Source organism: Typopeltis vanoorti, chromosome 6 (genome assembly GCF_054136105.1).
Source record: "Typopeltis vanoorti isolate ZY-2024b chromosome 6, IOZ_Tvanoo_1.0, whole genome shotgun sequence".
NCBI lineage: Eukaryota > Metazoa > Arthropoda > Arachnida > Uropygi > Thelyphonidae > Typopeltis > Typopeltis vanoorti.
Window position 1 is genome coordinate 32,021,716 of NC_143554.1, and position 16,257 is coordinate 32,037,972.

Below are 16,257 nucleotides of genomic sequence, written 5' to 3' on the forward strand. Positions count from 1 at the left end.
TAAAAAGGGAAATAAAACTGAATGTGAGAATTACAGAGGTATTTCCCCTACTGAGTGTTCCTGGCAAGATCTATGCAAGTATGCTTGAGAAACAGTTGAGAAGAATTGTGGAAGAAAAGCTTGGTGTAGAACAAGCTGGATCAGGCCAAATAGGGGCTGTCAGGATCAGATCTTTTCACTTTACAACAAATAGTCGAGAAATCATGGGAATATAACAAAGATCTGTATTTAAGTTTTGTCGATTTGGAAAAGGGATATGACAAGGTGCCAAGAGAGAGAAGCTCAATGGGGCATTATATCAAGCAATACTTAGTCTTTGTTTGAATTGTAAGTCAGCAGTTAGAATTGAAGGAAGTACAGGAAGATAGTTTAATGTTAAATCTGGTGTGAGACAAGGATGTACATTATCCCCTCTGTTATTCATTATCTATATGGATCACATTATGAAGGAAAGTGGTATTAAACATGCTATCAAAATTGGAGATGTTAATGTCAGCTCTTTGCTTTATGCGGATGATTTTATACTTCTAAATAAATCCGCTACAAGTCTGCAAGATTCTCTGACTAAATTGAATAACTGTTGTAATAGATATGGTATGTAGGTCAGCATTAAAAAGACAAAGACAATGAAAATAGGCAGAATCATTGAAAATGTCAACCGTGTTGTGAATGGAGAACCTGTGGAACAAGTAAAACATTTCAGCTACTTGGGCACGATTTTTAGTGAAGATGGTAAATTAAATACAGAAACAGACAACAGAATCAGCAAAGCTGGTATGGTGGGAAGTCAATTGAATCAATTCATATGGAATAAGAGAGAAATTAGTCAGAACACTAAATTAGCTGTATACAAGACAGTGTTCAAACCAGTTTTAACTTATGGATCTTAGAGTTGGTTCAGAAGTAAAACACTTGACCAAAGAGTAAGACCAGAGATATGAGAGTCCTGAGAAAGATTGTAGGCATGAACAGGTGGCATCAATGGCAATATCATATTAAAAATGAGGATATTAGGAAAGAACTTGACATTGTCAGCATCAGGAATGCGTTAGCAGAGCTAATCTCAGGTGGTATGGTCACTTAAACAGAATGGGCAAAGAAAGATTAGCAAAACAAGTGTTCTCTGCCAGGTTGGCAGCAAAACAACCCAGAAGAAGACCAAGATATAGGTGGATTGATATGGTACAAAGTGCCTTAGACGATAGAAATATAAGATCTGATATTGTTGGAGTCTTGACAAGTAACAGACTGATTTAGAGGAAAATTGTAGATAGGAAGTTAGTAATGATGTAATTTTTTACATGTAGTACTATAATATCCTATACACCCCCTTGAGGGTACATGGCAGGAATTTGATGATGATGACTATTAAAAAAAATTTGCAATGGAGGAAATAATACTGTAAAAGGAATCAAAGATGATAAAGGTGACATGGTAGATACTCTAAAAGAATACAAACAGAAATGTAAGAGAGCTAAGTTATGTGGGAAAGTAGCTAAACAAGTCATGGAAAGACTTCGGAAAGAATATAGAAGGTAAATATCAGGAAGAAGAAAAAATCTGCTGGAGATTATCAAAAAAGCTTTGAAATGGAGGAAGAAATACTGTAAGTAATCAAAGATGATAAAGGTGACATGATAACTGAACATAAGGATATCCTAGATGGCTGGAGTAATTACTTTGAAATACTTCAATCAAAAACAGGCGATGACAGAACCACAGTAGAAAATTTTCAAGAGAAATGCAAACAGGAGTACATCTTAATACTTGAGGTAGAAAAAGCCATCAAAAATTTCAAATATGGAAAAGCAGCTGGAGTAGATGATATTCAACCAGAAATACCTCAACTATGGTAAAAGTTCTGCAGTGAATACACTAACTGATTCAGAGAGCATGATCAGAAAGTCGAATTCCAGATGACTAGAGCAGTGCTCTCATAATATCCATCTATAAAAAAAGGAAAAGGAAATAAAGCTGAATGTACAAATTACAGAGGAATTTCTCTATTACTGACTGGAGTTGTTTACATAATGTTGCAAAGTGCAGGGTTCTTGAAATTTGGTAGTCAAGATTGGGATGCACAACATACAGTTAATAGAGAAATTTTGAGAAAGATGGAAGAGATGAGAGATCTGTGAGTTGATGGACAGACATTCACAGTTTAGGGGTCATGTTGCTAAAATTGTAAGAACATCACAATAGATTATGTCAATAATGAAGAGAACACTGACATGCAGAGGAAAAGAGGCTGTGGTTCCCTTGTATAAGGTTTTGATCAGACCACATATGGACTACAGTATGAAGATTTGGTCACCTAGCTTTTGGGGAAATTAGGATGCATTGGAGAAGATCCAGAGAAGATTTATTAAGTCAGCAGGTCTATCTATGGGATGACAGATACGATGAGAGATTAGGGGGAATGCAACTTACAGAGCATTGTGAATAGAAGGAAGAGAGGGGATATGACTGAGACATATAAGTTGGTGAGGATTGCTAGCAAATTAACATGTAGATTTTTCATAGAGCAGAAGAATACAAGAGTTAAAAAAGAGGTCTTTCATAGAAGCCTTACTATTATTATCATTAGTAGTAGTATTAACATCTGACATCCACAGAGGCAGAGACTCATAGCGGGAGGTATACACAAAGCTCATCCAACTGTGCCTTAAACTGATTCAATGTGTCTATGTTCACAACACATTCAGGCAGTGCATTGCACTCACCAACAATTCTCGATGCAGAGAATCTGTTCACCCCCCTCCTTAGAGAGTTTCCAGGGATAGATTCTTGTTCCCGGCACTCTTCCATTTCATGAAAAATCTCTTTCAAGTCAACACAATAACAACCCCTGACTAACTTATATGTCTCAATCATATCCCTTCTCCTATTCACAATTCTTTGCAAATTTTTACATTCTCTCAATCTGTCCACATACTTTGCATTCCAAAGATCACTGACCACTTTTGTGAATCTTCTATGGATCCTTTCTAACATTACCTTTGTCACCATGTAAACCCAGTGACCAAATATGGGACGAATAATTCATATGAGGCCTGATCAAAGCCTTATACAATGGCATCAAACCTCTTTTTTTCTGCACATCAGGGTCTTCTGTATCATTGCCATTATCCAATGTGACGACTTCTCAACTTGTGCAATGTGGCCCCTGAATTTCAGGTCCTTGTCCTCCACCACCACTCCCAGATCTCTCATCTGCTCTACCTCTCTTAAAGTATCTCCACTCTGTGTATACTTTGCATCCCACCATTACTTACCAAATTTCAAAACCTTACACTTTGCACCACTGAACTGACAATTCATGCAATATCTTCAAGTCCTGCTGTAATGCCATAACATCTGCTCAATTCTGCATTGCTCTCCCCAATTTTGCATCATGTGCAAACAGCCATATCACCAGTTAAACACATTTCAGTATCATTAATATACAAATTGAACAATAATGGTTTCAAAACTAACCCCTGTGGTGCACCACTAGTGGCCTTCCTCTTTCAGAATACTTCAATCACCCCATATACAACTTTCTGATACCTATCTTTCAACCAGTCAACGATCCAACTCAGAAGTCTGTTATCCAACCTCAACCATTTCAATTTATTTAACAGCTTGTCTTGTGACAGTCTATTAAAAGCTTTTGCAAAATTTAAGTATACCACTGTATATGCATCTCTCATGCCCAATACATTTGTCATAATATAGTATACGAGTTATAGTATATGAGTAAGTTAAGAAAAACATGATTTCTCTTTAATGAACTCATGGTGACAACCATAGATAATGCTGTTGTTATCAACCCATTTCTGTATCCTACTTCTCACCAATCTCTCTAGTACCTTCACCATTCCAGATATACAGATTGGTCTATAATTTGTGGCCACAGCCTTATCACCACCTTCATGCAGTGAACAATTTTCCTTCTTTTCACTCCTTTTGAACCTGTGCCTTTGTAAGACTCTTATTAAACAGGTATGCCAATTCCCTGGAACATTTCCTGAAGATGCGCAGTGATATGTCATCAAATTCTATTACCTTATGACATCAAGATTATTTATATCCTCATATACCTCCTGTTCACTCACAATTAAGCTGTGCTCTCCTATGTCCTCTAAACTTGAGTTTCTCATGATTTTACCCTGATGAAGACGCAGCACCCAAATTCATCACTGAATACCTCAACTATGTTATCAATAGTAGTTACTATTCTACCATTTTTAACATTAACATCATCTTACCATAATCATTCTTCCTTCTACTTGCAATGTATCTAAAATATTCTGTGGTGTTTTTCTTTGCCTGATTTGTTAATTTCTGCTCATACTGCACTTTTGTCTTTACTGAGTTACTCTTCTGGCTTGTTCTTTATACTCTTCACATAACTGATTATTAGCATTATTCATCTTGTACTGCATACCATTATTCATCTTTTACTACCACCAAAGTGCCTTCTTCCAGATTTCATGCTTAATCCCCTCATTTCCATTTTACACCTACCTTTATCAGCATTTTGACCTTTGGAATACATTCACATATTGATGCCATTATGTATTTCTTTGTCGGTTACCAGCAGCATTTATCTCCTTACTGCTCAACTCCTCGTTCCATGCTACAGCTAAAAGCTGTCTGCTAAGTTTGTCATAATCACCAGACTTGTGCTTCCACATATATCCTTTCCTCACAGAAGTTTTCATAATGCAAGCCACAACCCATTTGATCAATTCATGATCACTCTCGCCAGCAACTCACAAAATTCATTTTCCATGTTTCCAAATGCTTTCTCTTCATCCAATGTATACAGCAATAATTAAAATCACTCATAATAATCATCCTTTCTTTGTTCACTAACACCCAAGTTGTTTATACATTTCTTCATCACCAACTTCCACATTCCCTGGCCAATAGCAACATTCAAGTAAATATGTCTTCCTTTCGAACTCCACCTCACACCACATAGCCTAATAATCATTGCCACTATTTGCCTCTTTTATGTGTACCTTATGTTGATGCCCAAGTGGTTAACCTCATAAGAACCACCATCGTGTTCCATTCAAAGAAGGTAAGAATCAAAATTTCAATCAATAAAGTTAGTAATAATTTCTCAAGCCCAAAATTCATGCACATACACAAAGTTACAAAAACAATAGTTTATTTTTGGTATTTTTTTTTTAAATTCAAGCAATACTGCCAATTATTATGCAAAATAGCACTTTTCTTTTTTGAAGCTCTTTACTAACATTACACACGTTGTGGCCCTATAGTTGCTGCAACGTGCATAGTTATAAAGAGGGTGTAAGGAGCAGGTTCTTTGCATGAAGTATGTTTGGTGAGTGAAAATCTTTGCCTAAAAGTGCAGTAAGTCCAAAAACTGTAAATGAGTTTATGGCTCAGTTCGACCTGAAGGTAGACCTCCAACAAGAGTAGAACAAGAGGCCATCCTTGGAAGCTTTATTTAATAATGTCTTATTACACTTAGATGTGAAGGCAAGAAATGGTCATTTTTTTCTATTTTTTTTCTTTCTTTTAGATGCTTAAAGAATAGTGAATGCTAAAAGGTTTTATAGAAGATTTCTTAAAAATTTCCTTATTTATCTAGAAAAAGAAAAAAAATTTAAAAAAAAGAGACATTTTTAGTAATGTAGACAGCTTATGCACTGAGAAACTTATTTCAGTTTTTAACAGTTTGATTGATCCAAATAAATTTATTCTTTAATCGCTTCTAAATGAAAAGAGTGTGTGTCAGCATGTGCCTATGCCCAATTCTTAGCTCTAGTATTTATATATAGGTTACAATTTTTTTTTTGAACTAAACTCTTGATGAACTAAACAACTTATCAGGCCATAGGCTAGTTGTTCACCTGACCAAGTTCTTGTGCACATGTGCAATAAACCCAAACCATTCTAATCAGTTGTTTTCAAAATGGAGATAGTCCCACAAAAAACAGCTGCAGTCTGATAGGTGTGCCTAAATTTTCAAGGCAAGTGAAGTGTTGACTGAAATTTTGCATTTCAGTCAACAATTCCCTTGCACCAAAAATTTAAGCAACTTATCAGGCCAATCAATTTGATGATATACATATGAAGCAATAGCAAAGTCAATATTAAAGAAACTAGTAATGTTGAGAAATGTGGATCTACAGGATGTCTGGGAAATTTTTTTTTAGAATGACATCTCCTTAACGGATGTTTCGATTGTAAGGCTCATTTAGTTCGAATTACAGTGGAAGCAATAAAGTTACAAGACCAAGGTAAAATGGTGAAATATTTCCTGGACATTCATATTCCTGATGTAACACCCTGAGGTTTGGATACAGATCTCACCCCTAAATGAGTTACATGAAGGATAAAGTATGTAAAATTATCATCATCATCATCAAATTCCTGCCATGTACCCTCAAGGGATGTACAGGATATGACAGTACTACATGAAAAATTTACATCATTACTAACTTCCTATCCACAATTTTCCTCCAAATCAGTCTGTTACTTATCAAGACTCCAACATTATCAGATCTTATATTTCTATCGTCTAAGGCACTTTGTACCGTATCAATCCACCTATATCTTGGTCTTCCTGCCAACCTGGCAGAGAACACTTGTTTTGCTAATCTTTCCTCTCCCATTCTATTTAAGTGACCATACCACCTGAGATTAGCTCTGCTAATGCATTCCTGGATGCTGACAATGTCAAGTTCTTTCCTAATATCCTCATTTTTAATATGATATTGCCATTGATGCCATCTGTTCACGCCTCTAATCTTTCTCAGGACTCTCATATCTGTGGTCTCTAGTTATTGGTCAAGTGTTTTACTTCTGACCCAGCTCTCAGATCCATAAATTAAAACTGGTTTGAACACTGTCTTGTATACAGCTAATTTAGTGTTCCGACTAATTTCTCTCTTATTCCATATGAATTTATTCAATTGACTTCCCACCATACCAGCTTTGCTGATTCTGTTGTCTATTTCTATATTTAATTTACCATCTTCAGTAAAAATCGTGCCTAAGTAGCTGAAATGTTTTACTTGTTCCACAGGTTCTCCATTCACAACACAGTTGACATTTTCAATGATTCTGCCTATTTTCATTGTCTTTGTCTTTTTATTGCTGACCTTCATACCATGTCTATTACACCAGCTATTCAATTTAGTCAGAGAATCTTGCAGACTTGTAGCGGATTTATTTAGAAGTATAACATCATCCACATAAAGCTTAGAGCTGACATTAACATCTCCAATTTTGATATCAGGTTTAATACCACTTTCCTTCATAATGTGATCCATATAGATAATGAATAACAGAGGGGATAACGTACATCCTTGTCTCACACCAGATTTAACATTAAACCATCTTCCTGTACTTCCTTCAATTCTAACTGCTGACTTACAACTCAAATAAAGACTAAGTATTGCTTGATATAATGCCCCATTGACACTATATAACTGCAGCGTATTGAATAGCTTCTCTCTTGGCACCTTGTCATATGCCTTTTCCAAATCGACAAAACTTAAATACAGATCTTTGTTATATTCCCATGCTTTCTCGACTATTTGTTGTAAAGTGAAGATCTGATCCTGACAGCCTCTATTTGGCCTGAATCCAGCTTGTTCTTCACCAAGCTTTTCTTCCACAATTCTTCTCAACCATTTCTCAAGTATACTTGCATAGATCTTGCCAGGAACACTCAGTAGGGAAATACCTCTGTAATTCTCACATTCAGTTTTATTTCCCTTTTTATATATGGGTACTATGAGAGCTCTACTCCAATCATCGGGAATTCGTCCCTCTGTCCAGGCTTTCTGAACTATGCAGCACAGCCACTGTAAGACTCTTATACCACCATACTTCAGCATTTCTGGTCGAATATCATCTACTCCTGCTGCCTTTCCACATTTCAAGCCTGACGGCTTTTTCTACTTCAAGTATGGATATGTATTCCTCACTACATGGCTGGTCAGTGTTTTTTACCACTGTGCTGGCATCACTGATTGTTTCATTTAGCAGTTTTTCAAAGTAATTACTCCATACTTCAAGGATATCTTTTTCTGCAGTTTCTTCATGTCACCTTTATCATCTCTAACTCCTTTTACAGCACTCTTTCCTCCATTCCGAAGCTTCTTCAACAACCTCCAGAATATTTTGCCACCTTCTTGATATTTATTTTCTATATTCTTGCCAAAGTCCTCCCATGACTTTTGTTTAGCTAGTTTTACACACTGTTTAGCTTTCTTACATTTGCCTCTGTATTCTGTAAGAGTAAAAGCTGACTTATTTGCCAGGAACTTTTGATATGCTTTCTTCTTTTCCTTCACTGCCTCTTTAACTACCTGTGTCCACCAGGGAGTTCTGATTTTTTTATCCTTGCACACAACCTCACCACATGCCTCTCTGGCAGAATCAATCAATGTTTTCTTCAGAGTTTGCCACTGAATCTCTAAGGGTTGATTCCTGTTCTCAAACTATTTCATTTTCTTTTCAATAATCTTTCTGTATTTTAGTCTACAGTTCACATCTGAGAGCTGCTCAACTTTTATTTGCTTTAAAACTTTCTTGCATGTTATTCTTTTCAATATGAAATTCAATTTTATTCTGCTCAAGACTAAATAGTGATCACTTCCAATTTCAAATCCTCTGTACACTCTGGTGTTCTGCACCAGGGAGAAAACATCACTATCAACAATAACATAGTCAATGAGACTTTTCTTATTCCTAGCCTCTTCTCTCCATGTGAATTTGTGCACATTTTTATGTTGGAACATAACCAGTCCATGTCCTGAGCAGAAATCCAACAGATATTTGCCATTATTATTAGCTTTGCTCTTTTCTCCAAATTTTCCCAATATATTTTTGTATGTCTCACAATCATTTCCTACTCTGCTATTTAGATCCCCAACAAGGACCAACTTTTTCTTTTTCATTGTGTCAGTTGCTTTTTCTAAAGCGTCAAAAAATTCCTCCACTTCTACCTTAGTAGAACCTTCTGTGGGACCATAGGCACAAATAAGTCTCATTGTCCAGTTCCCCATTCTCATATTTGCCCACATTACTCTACTTGAGACTGACTGCCATTCAAGAAAGATTAGCCTCATATTTTGTGTTGAATACTATGGCTACTCCTTCTTTTCCTTGATTGTCATTGCCTGAATATAACATTTTGTATTTATTGCTCAGAAAGATCTCACCAGTTTTGGTCTTTTTTGTTTCAGTCACCTCTATTATGTCGATCTGGTACTTATCTAATTCCTCAGCTAGCTCCATTTCTTTGCCATTCAGGCTTCTTACGTTGATAGTACCGATCTTTAACTCTGGTGATGTTGAGTTGGGGTTTGTTTTCAGATTTGTTCCAGTAGCTGACTTTTCGCTGTTCACCCTGGTTCCCTGGCGAATACAACGGGGGGCCTTGTTTAACCGGGCGATGCCCCAGCCGGCATGAAATTTTGTCATGTTGTACCATCATTTTTTATTTTGGTTTAACCAATAAGAATAAAGAATACAATTTAGTCGGCTAAATCCCAAATTGCCAGCCCATCCTTGTTTGTTCAGTATCAAAGTAGATACCCAACAGGGTGCACCACGAGAAGGTGAGGATTGGACATTAGGTCAGAAGCCCTGGTCGGTTCTCCACATTCCTTTAACGGCTATGTGGAGGTCTCCTCTCAGTTATACAGCTTTGACCCTTAAGCACCCCATGTAAAATTATTGAAGTGTGAAATACAAAACTGAATTAAAAAATGTTGTATCTATAGCTCTAAGAGCGCATACCAAGTGGTTTAACCTGTTCAATGCAAAAAACTTTCACAATCCAAGTTGTTATTCAGAATAAACATTTTCATTTCAACTGCTGGTATTCTTTCTGAAATCTCTGTTATTAAAAGTTATCTGATATCTTAATCACATTATGACAATTATTTTGTGTATTCATGCAATTACAGTCCTTCTATATGAGATGTGCACATATATATATATATATATATATATATATATATATGTATTTGTGTGTGTGTGTGTGTGTGTGTGTGTGTGTGTGTGTGTGTGTGTGTGTGTGATTTATATTTCATATTGCACTGAAGCAACTAAAGCTATGTGATAAGAATGGTGTTTGTAAATTGCATGTGCTCTGCAGGATTTTTCCTATTTGGAAGCATGAGAAACCTTAAAAGTTAAGAGTAACTGATTTCAGAATTAATCCCTCACCCCTTCTTGTGTTATATCTGTTTATTTCATTGTGACATGTTTGTGATAAATCACTAAACTCTCCCCTCCCCTGCCTTTTGTATTGATGATACAACCATACAACCCGGCCTGGTTGGCCGAGTAATCAGTGTATCCGCTCTCCAGCCAAAAGGCTGCGGGTTCGAATCCCGCCATGGACATGGATGTTTGCGATTGTCTGTGAAAATACTAGTGATGATGGGCGGTAGATGGTGCTGATGTGAATGATGGTAGTTGGTGGATTGAGCAGTGGAGACAGAGTTGTAGAATGCCCTCCCTCGATGAGTCATTGGTCTCCCTGGAGGTGTTATGTAATAATAATAATAACTTTTTAAAATTAAAAACTTAGACCCAAATTACTCCTGGATTTTATTTAAAGTCACTCATAATATATAATAAGGTTTTAAAACATTGCTTTTTTTGAGTGATAAAGTGCACAATTATTTAACTGCATTTGGTAAACGATTTAATTTTTACAATATGCACAATATCAAGACTGTAAATTCCACGCTGACTTGATAAATTTAAGCAATTAAAAAAAAGTTTAACATAAAAAATATTTAAATAAAAATACGAAAAGCAATCTCCATATAACTTCTGGAAGTGTACTTCCAACATTCTATAGGAATGTAACTTAGTCTTTTGTTTGTTTGGGGACACAGTTAAACTATTTATTTTCCCTGGATCAGCAAGTCTATCTTTTACTTACATGTACTTGGTGTGTGTGTGTGTGTGTCATACAACAGAGAAACAACAAAAACAAAAAAAATGAGGCATTCTTTCAGGATAAAGAATACAAAAACACACTAAAAATACTATAGCAACCTACATTTTGCACATGGAAGAAACCAGGAGGATGTCCTTTACCAGTATTTTTTAATGGTTCTGTAGAGAAGGCTTCATCATGACGATGAAGAAAGCTGAAATACACAGAATAAATTGAAATTATTAAATAGTCATTCTATGATTAAAACATTATTAAAAATTTGGTGTCACTTTTGGAGGAAATGAAATTCAATTATCCAAAATTTACTTAAGCTTTAGTATGTGACCTATTACACTTACTGCCATAAACTATTTTCTTTCAAAGAAATACTCTAATTATTATATTTATTCTATGATTAAAACATTATTAAAAAATTTGGTGTCACTTTTGGAGGAAATGGAATTCAATTACCCAAAATTTACTTAAGCTTTAGTATGTGACCTATTACAATTACTACCATAAACTATTTTCTTTCAAAATACCCTAATTAAACTGTTATCTTCTGCCCTTCAGAAATTATAAAGACACTTGAATCGTGCAGCATTAGGTAAACTAAGTACCATAAACTGCAAAAATCTCCTAAAGAAGACAGTGAATTTGATTTCCATATTATTTACTGTAAGAACTGTCAGACATCACTGCCAGTACACATATAAAAACACCCTATCAAAGACTTCAAATCTAATCTTTGCAACATGTTCTGACATACACACACACTCTCTCTCTCTCTCTCTCTCTCTCTCTGTGTGTGTGCGAATTCCATACCATGAAACTACTGTAAATATAAAGCATATTAGCACTAGGTACGATACATAAGCTAAGAGTCAGATGATCAGAAACCATGCTAATTCTTGTAGAAAGGCTGATTTAATGGTTAAACATGATAATTAATACTTAAGAAATTGACAGCGTACACTAGAAACATAAATTAAAACAACTTTAATAAATACTTTCCGATATTTCGGCAATCACGTTGCCATCTTCATGGGAACTTAAGATAAAGACATGTGCACGCAAGTACTATATAACAGCAAATGAGAAACGAAGTGAGGAAGCCACCATTTTCCTAAAGTCCTGATGGTGCCCCCTGGCAGGTATTTTAGGTGTTCTTGGCCTTTGGGCTGAAGTTCTTCTGATGTATGTTTCCCAAATTTGGGGCAGTCTCATGCATCCAAATTTGTTGAGGTTTGGCATGTTCCTAAGAGCTGAGGCTGATTCCATGAATAGTCTTTCATATTTGAACTTGCTGCAGTGTATTACTGTGACTTTCTTCCACCTTATTCTGTGGTGAGTATCCAGAGCATGGTCTGCAAGCCCAGAGTGGCTGTACTGGCGAAATCGGATGTAGTCCTTGTGTTCTGAGATTCTGATATTTGCTGTCCTGCCTGTATTTTATGTGATTTTCAGGTTTTATTATTTTTTAATACATTTTTTGTATTTTTATTATTAATGGCTACCCTTTACATGATATCTTCAAATTACTGCACTGACATTTCCTTTATAATATGAGGGAAACATTTCAATGATTTGACGATATTATATAATGGGTAGCTGTTGATTAAAAAGCTGTCACAAGTGTGGTGGAGTTTAGAGGTTCAAGTTTACTAATGTTTTAGCCAATGACAATGAGAGTCTTACTTTACCATTAAAAATATACATGCCATTTCATTTTAAAATAGTACATTGAATTCTGGAGTATATATTATTCCATTTTGATATATTAAAGATGTTTTTTACATATGGACCAAATGGAGATTACACCATCCATAAAGTGCAGTGAGATCATTTCTTGGAGGGAGGTGCACTTTTTCTTAAAGTGATCCTTGTAGAAGATAGCATAGTCAAATGGTCATTCTTTCAATTTCTTTATACCTATTTATCATAGGAAGTATCCAGACTAGACAGTGAATTTAGAGTGCAGAAATATCAGGGAAAAATTGTTATTATAGCCAGTATTCAATATATTGAACATTGAATATTCAATATATATCCTCTTTGGAGCAAAGTTTTTAACACAAGATTTTATAGTGCAGTTCAAATATCTCATGTGGATGTTATGCAATTTCAAAAAAAAAAAAAAAAACCAGTAAATAAAAACAAAACTGTTACCTGGAAAATAAGTAATTGAGTTTCTAATAAATAGGGAGGGGGGGTGAAAAGTTCTGATAAACACCTAGAACAAAAATGATATTAAAGCAACTAATATAAATACAAGAAAGAACATATCTTAAAACCCTTTAACCCCCATGTTTCATCAAATTGTAATAATTTGTTCTTTTTCTTTTAGGATATATATAAGAAGACATTTCAGAGGTTCTGAAGAAATACAAAGACATGGCGGTGCAAGCCATCAAGTTTTTCATGCTACAAGTAAAGTCTGCAAATGAGATTCACCAAACCTTATGTGAGGCCTTAAGGATCTGTGTCCCAGCATATCCAATAGCTGCCAGATGCAGGGCCAAGTTTAAAACTGGGCATCCTGAGACAACAGATGTCCCCAGGTCAGGAAGACCTGCCACATCAATCACACCTGAAAACATCAATGCAGCACATATCATGATCCTTGATGATAGATGAGTCCAGCCAAAAACATTGCAAAGACACTGGGGATTCCAGGGGTTCAGTTGGGGTCATTATCCACCAACATATAGACATGCAGAAGCTCTCAGCAAAGTGGGTCCCCAAATGTTTGAATGCTGACTGAAAGAGAAAGCATGTACTATCATCTCAAAGGATTTTGACCCAGAGACCAAACAACAGTTAATGGAGTGGAGACACAAAGGCTCTCCATGGCCAAAGAAGTTCCAAACCCAAAAGTCAGCAGAGGAGGGTCTTGCCATTGTTTTTTGGTATGGATGGTGTAATCCTTACCACGTACTTCAAAAAAGGTAAAACTGTTACAGCAGCAGTTTATTCAACAACTCTAAAGGAACTGAAGGAAAAACATTGCAGGAACTGAGCAGAGGCATGTTATTTTTGCAGGACAACACACCTGCTCACACCGCTCATGAAACCCAACACACAATACACAACTTGGGCTTTCAATGTCTGCCTCACCCATCCTATTCGCCTGACCTGGCTCCATCTGACTATTTCCTATTCCGAAATTTATGGAAACACTTGATAGGAACAAAATTTACCACAGATGATGAAGTCATATCTGCAGTTGAGGACTGGTTCGTGCAACAAGGGAAAGACTTTTTTCTCAGAGGATTAATGAATAATGTGTAAGTTACATGATTCAACCTCAATTTCTTCATGGTGATTATCACAACTTTTCAGCACACCTTCATATATGATAAAACATAAATTGGCATCCCTTATCCCCAGATAGGGGGATTGGCAATTTACAAAGTTGGGGATTTATAAAGTTTCCTGTTTTTCCAGTTATCTTAAAACTGTGCAACTTGATAATGACTCTCAAAGTTATCAGAGTATTGAAAAGTAATTTAATTTTAGATAGTTTCCACAATTTTGAAAAAATATAATGTAGAAAGTTTATTATTAGTTAAACCCTGTTGTTGAATGTGTCAAGTGTAGTAATAGGTTGCAAGTGGTAACAGATTTCTATACTGAAATCTAGGCATACAAGTAAGAAACTAGATAAACATGTAATGCTATGATAATTTTGTGCTATTCTTAAATATCAATTTTAACTCCCACAATAATTAAGTAAACTGAGTCTTCACACTTCCATACACAAAGAAGAATAACACTTTAATAATTCTATGATGAAATAAATAAAGGGAGATATATACAACATTCTGAAATAAATGTTAGCAAGAAAAATCATCTTAAGCCATAAAATGAAAATTAAATAAATCATATTTTTTCTGTAAATATTCTTATTAACTCTTTGTGGAAAGTACATCTGTGACCCTTGACTGCTAGTAGAAGGCTTCCCTCCCAAAGCTCAACGGAGCATGGGAGTGACCATACTGCATCAAAATGATGTTACATGTGAATAATTAACTATTTTACCTGGACCCAAAATAAAATCCCCCATTTCGAACACTCCTGCATTCCTCCATACAATGCCAACCAGAAGAAAAGTCGAACAAAAACATTCCTTTTTTCTACTTTCAAGGTGTGCACAACTTTTATCTTCTTCTCATACAAAAGATTTCCAAGAAAAATAATCAACCTTTTAAAATTCAACTTGTCATATCTAATTTCTGGAAACCGTTAATTGTTAAATCCCTTTTAATGAAACAGGGAATATCTGATAAAAATTCCTCCTTTTATATGAGAAAGTTCATTTATCAAGTTCCAAAGCCCTTTCAGATTCTTCCACAACTACTATTCCAGTTACATTTGTAATGCAACAGCTAATAACTTTTAAACATTCTTTCTTTCTTTATGAAAGAATACTATTAACAGAACCTTCTTCAAACGTATTGGTTGGCATTTCATTTTATAATTTATACTTATTGGCTGAAAGTCTATGTAATCATTATGTTCATTTTTTTTTCATACTTAGATATTAATTTTTTAAAAACCTGTGATGGGATAGTTAAGGAGTAAGGACACCAAATTTAAGAAAGTTTATTTATTTTTGTAATCTATTACTATTTATCTGTACATTTATCCAGACACTCATCCAAATGCATGTGCATCTCTGAGTAATTATATGATGGTAAAATTACAAAAATCCTTCCATGATGTAAATCCGCATTAAGCCAAATTCCCATCTGTGGTGGCTGAAACACTAGTCTTCACCTTATTTCCCAATACTGTTTTTTTTACAAAAGGAAGAAATTTTAAAACTGATATTTGTATTCTTGAAAAAAACATGGATGAATGCTCCCAAAGTAAAACACATATTTAATTAATTTTCTTGTGAGAATTAATTAAATGGGAAAACTGTTTTATCATCATCATTAAAAAAATTTTTTTATGATGATCCCATATGTGAAAGATGACGAGATCTATAAACACTAAAGAGTTATATGTGGACAAGTAATTAAGGAGAAAATGTAGCCTATTGATAGGTTTCTTAAAGAGTAGGAGATTGTACTCAGTGGAAAAGTATGGAGGAGTTTGTTCCAAAGAATAGAGGTGAATGGAAGGAAGGAAGCTGATCAGAAGTTAGTTCAGTGTGTTCAGAGCTGGACAGCGTATGGTTGTTGGCCAGTGGTTGCTCTAGTTCTTACATAGTTAGAAGAAAGAGGAGGAATGGTAGCAGTCAATTCAGAGGAGATTTGCCATGGAAGTACTGAAACAGAGCAATTATGATAAAGTGACTGAAGGGAGTCTGTAAGGGAAGC

The 16,257-nt window shown here is 35.4% G+C and overlaps 1 protein-coding gene across 4 annotated transcripts in view; it reads right to left on the minus strand.

Moving 5' to 3' along the window:
• Positions 1 to 16,257, minus strand: part of unc-104 (kinesin family member unc-104) — a 942,286-nt gene that overhangs the window by 352,795 nt on the left and 573,234 nt on the right. For all 4 annotated transcript variants that reach the window (XM_090394094.1, XM_090394092.1, XM_090394093.1 and 1 more), the window contains exon 29: positions 11,054 to 11,144. In XM_090394094.1, the coding sequence (XP_090250220.1) occupies positions 11,054 to 11,144 (91 nt within the window). The remainder of the gene's footprint in view (positions 1 to 11,053; positions 11,145 to 16,257) is intronic.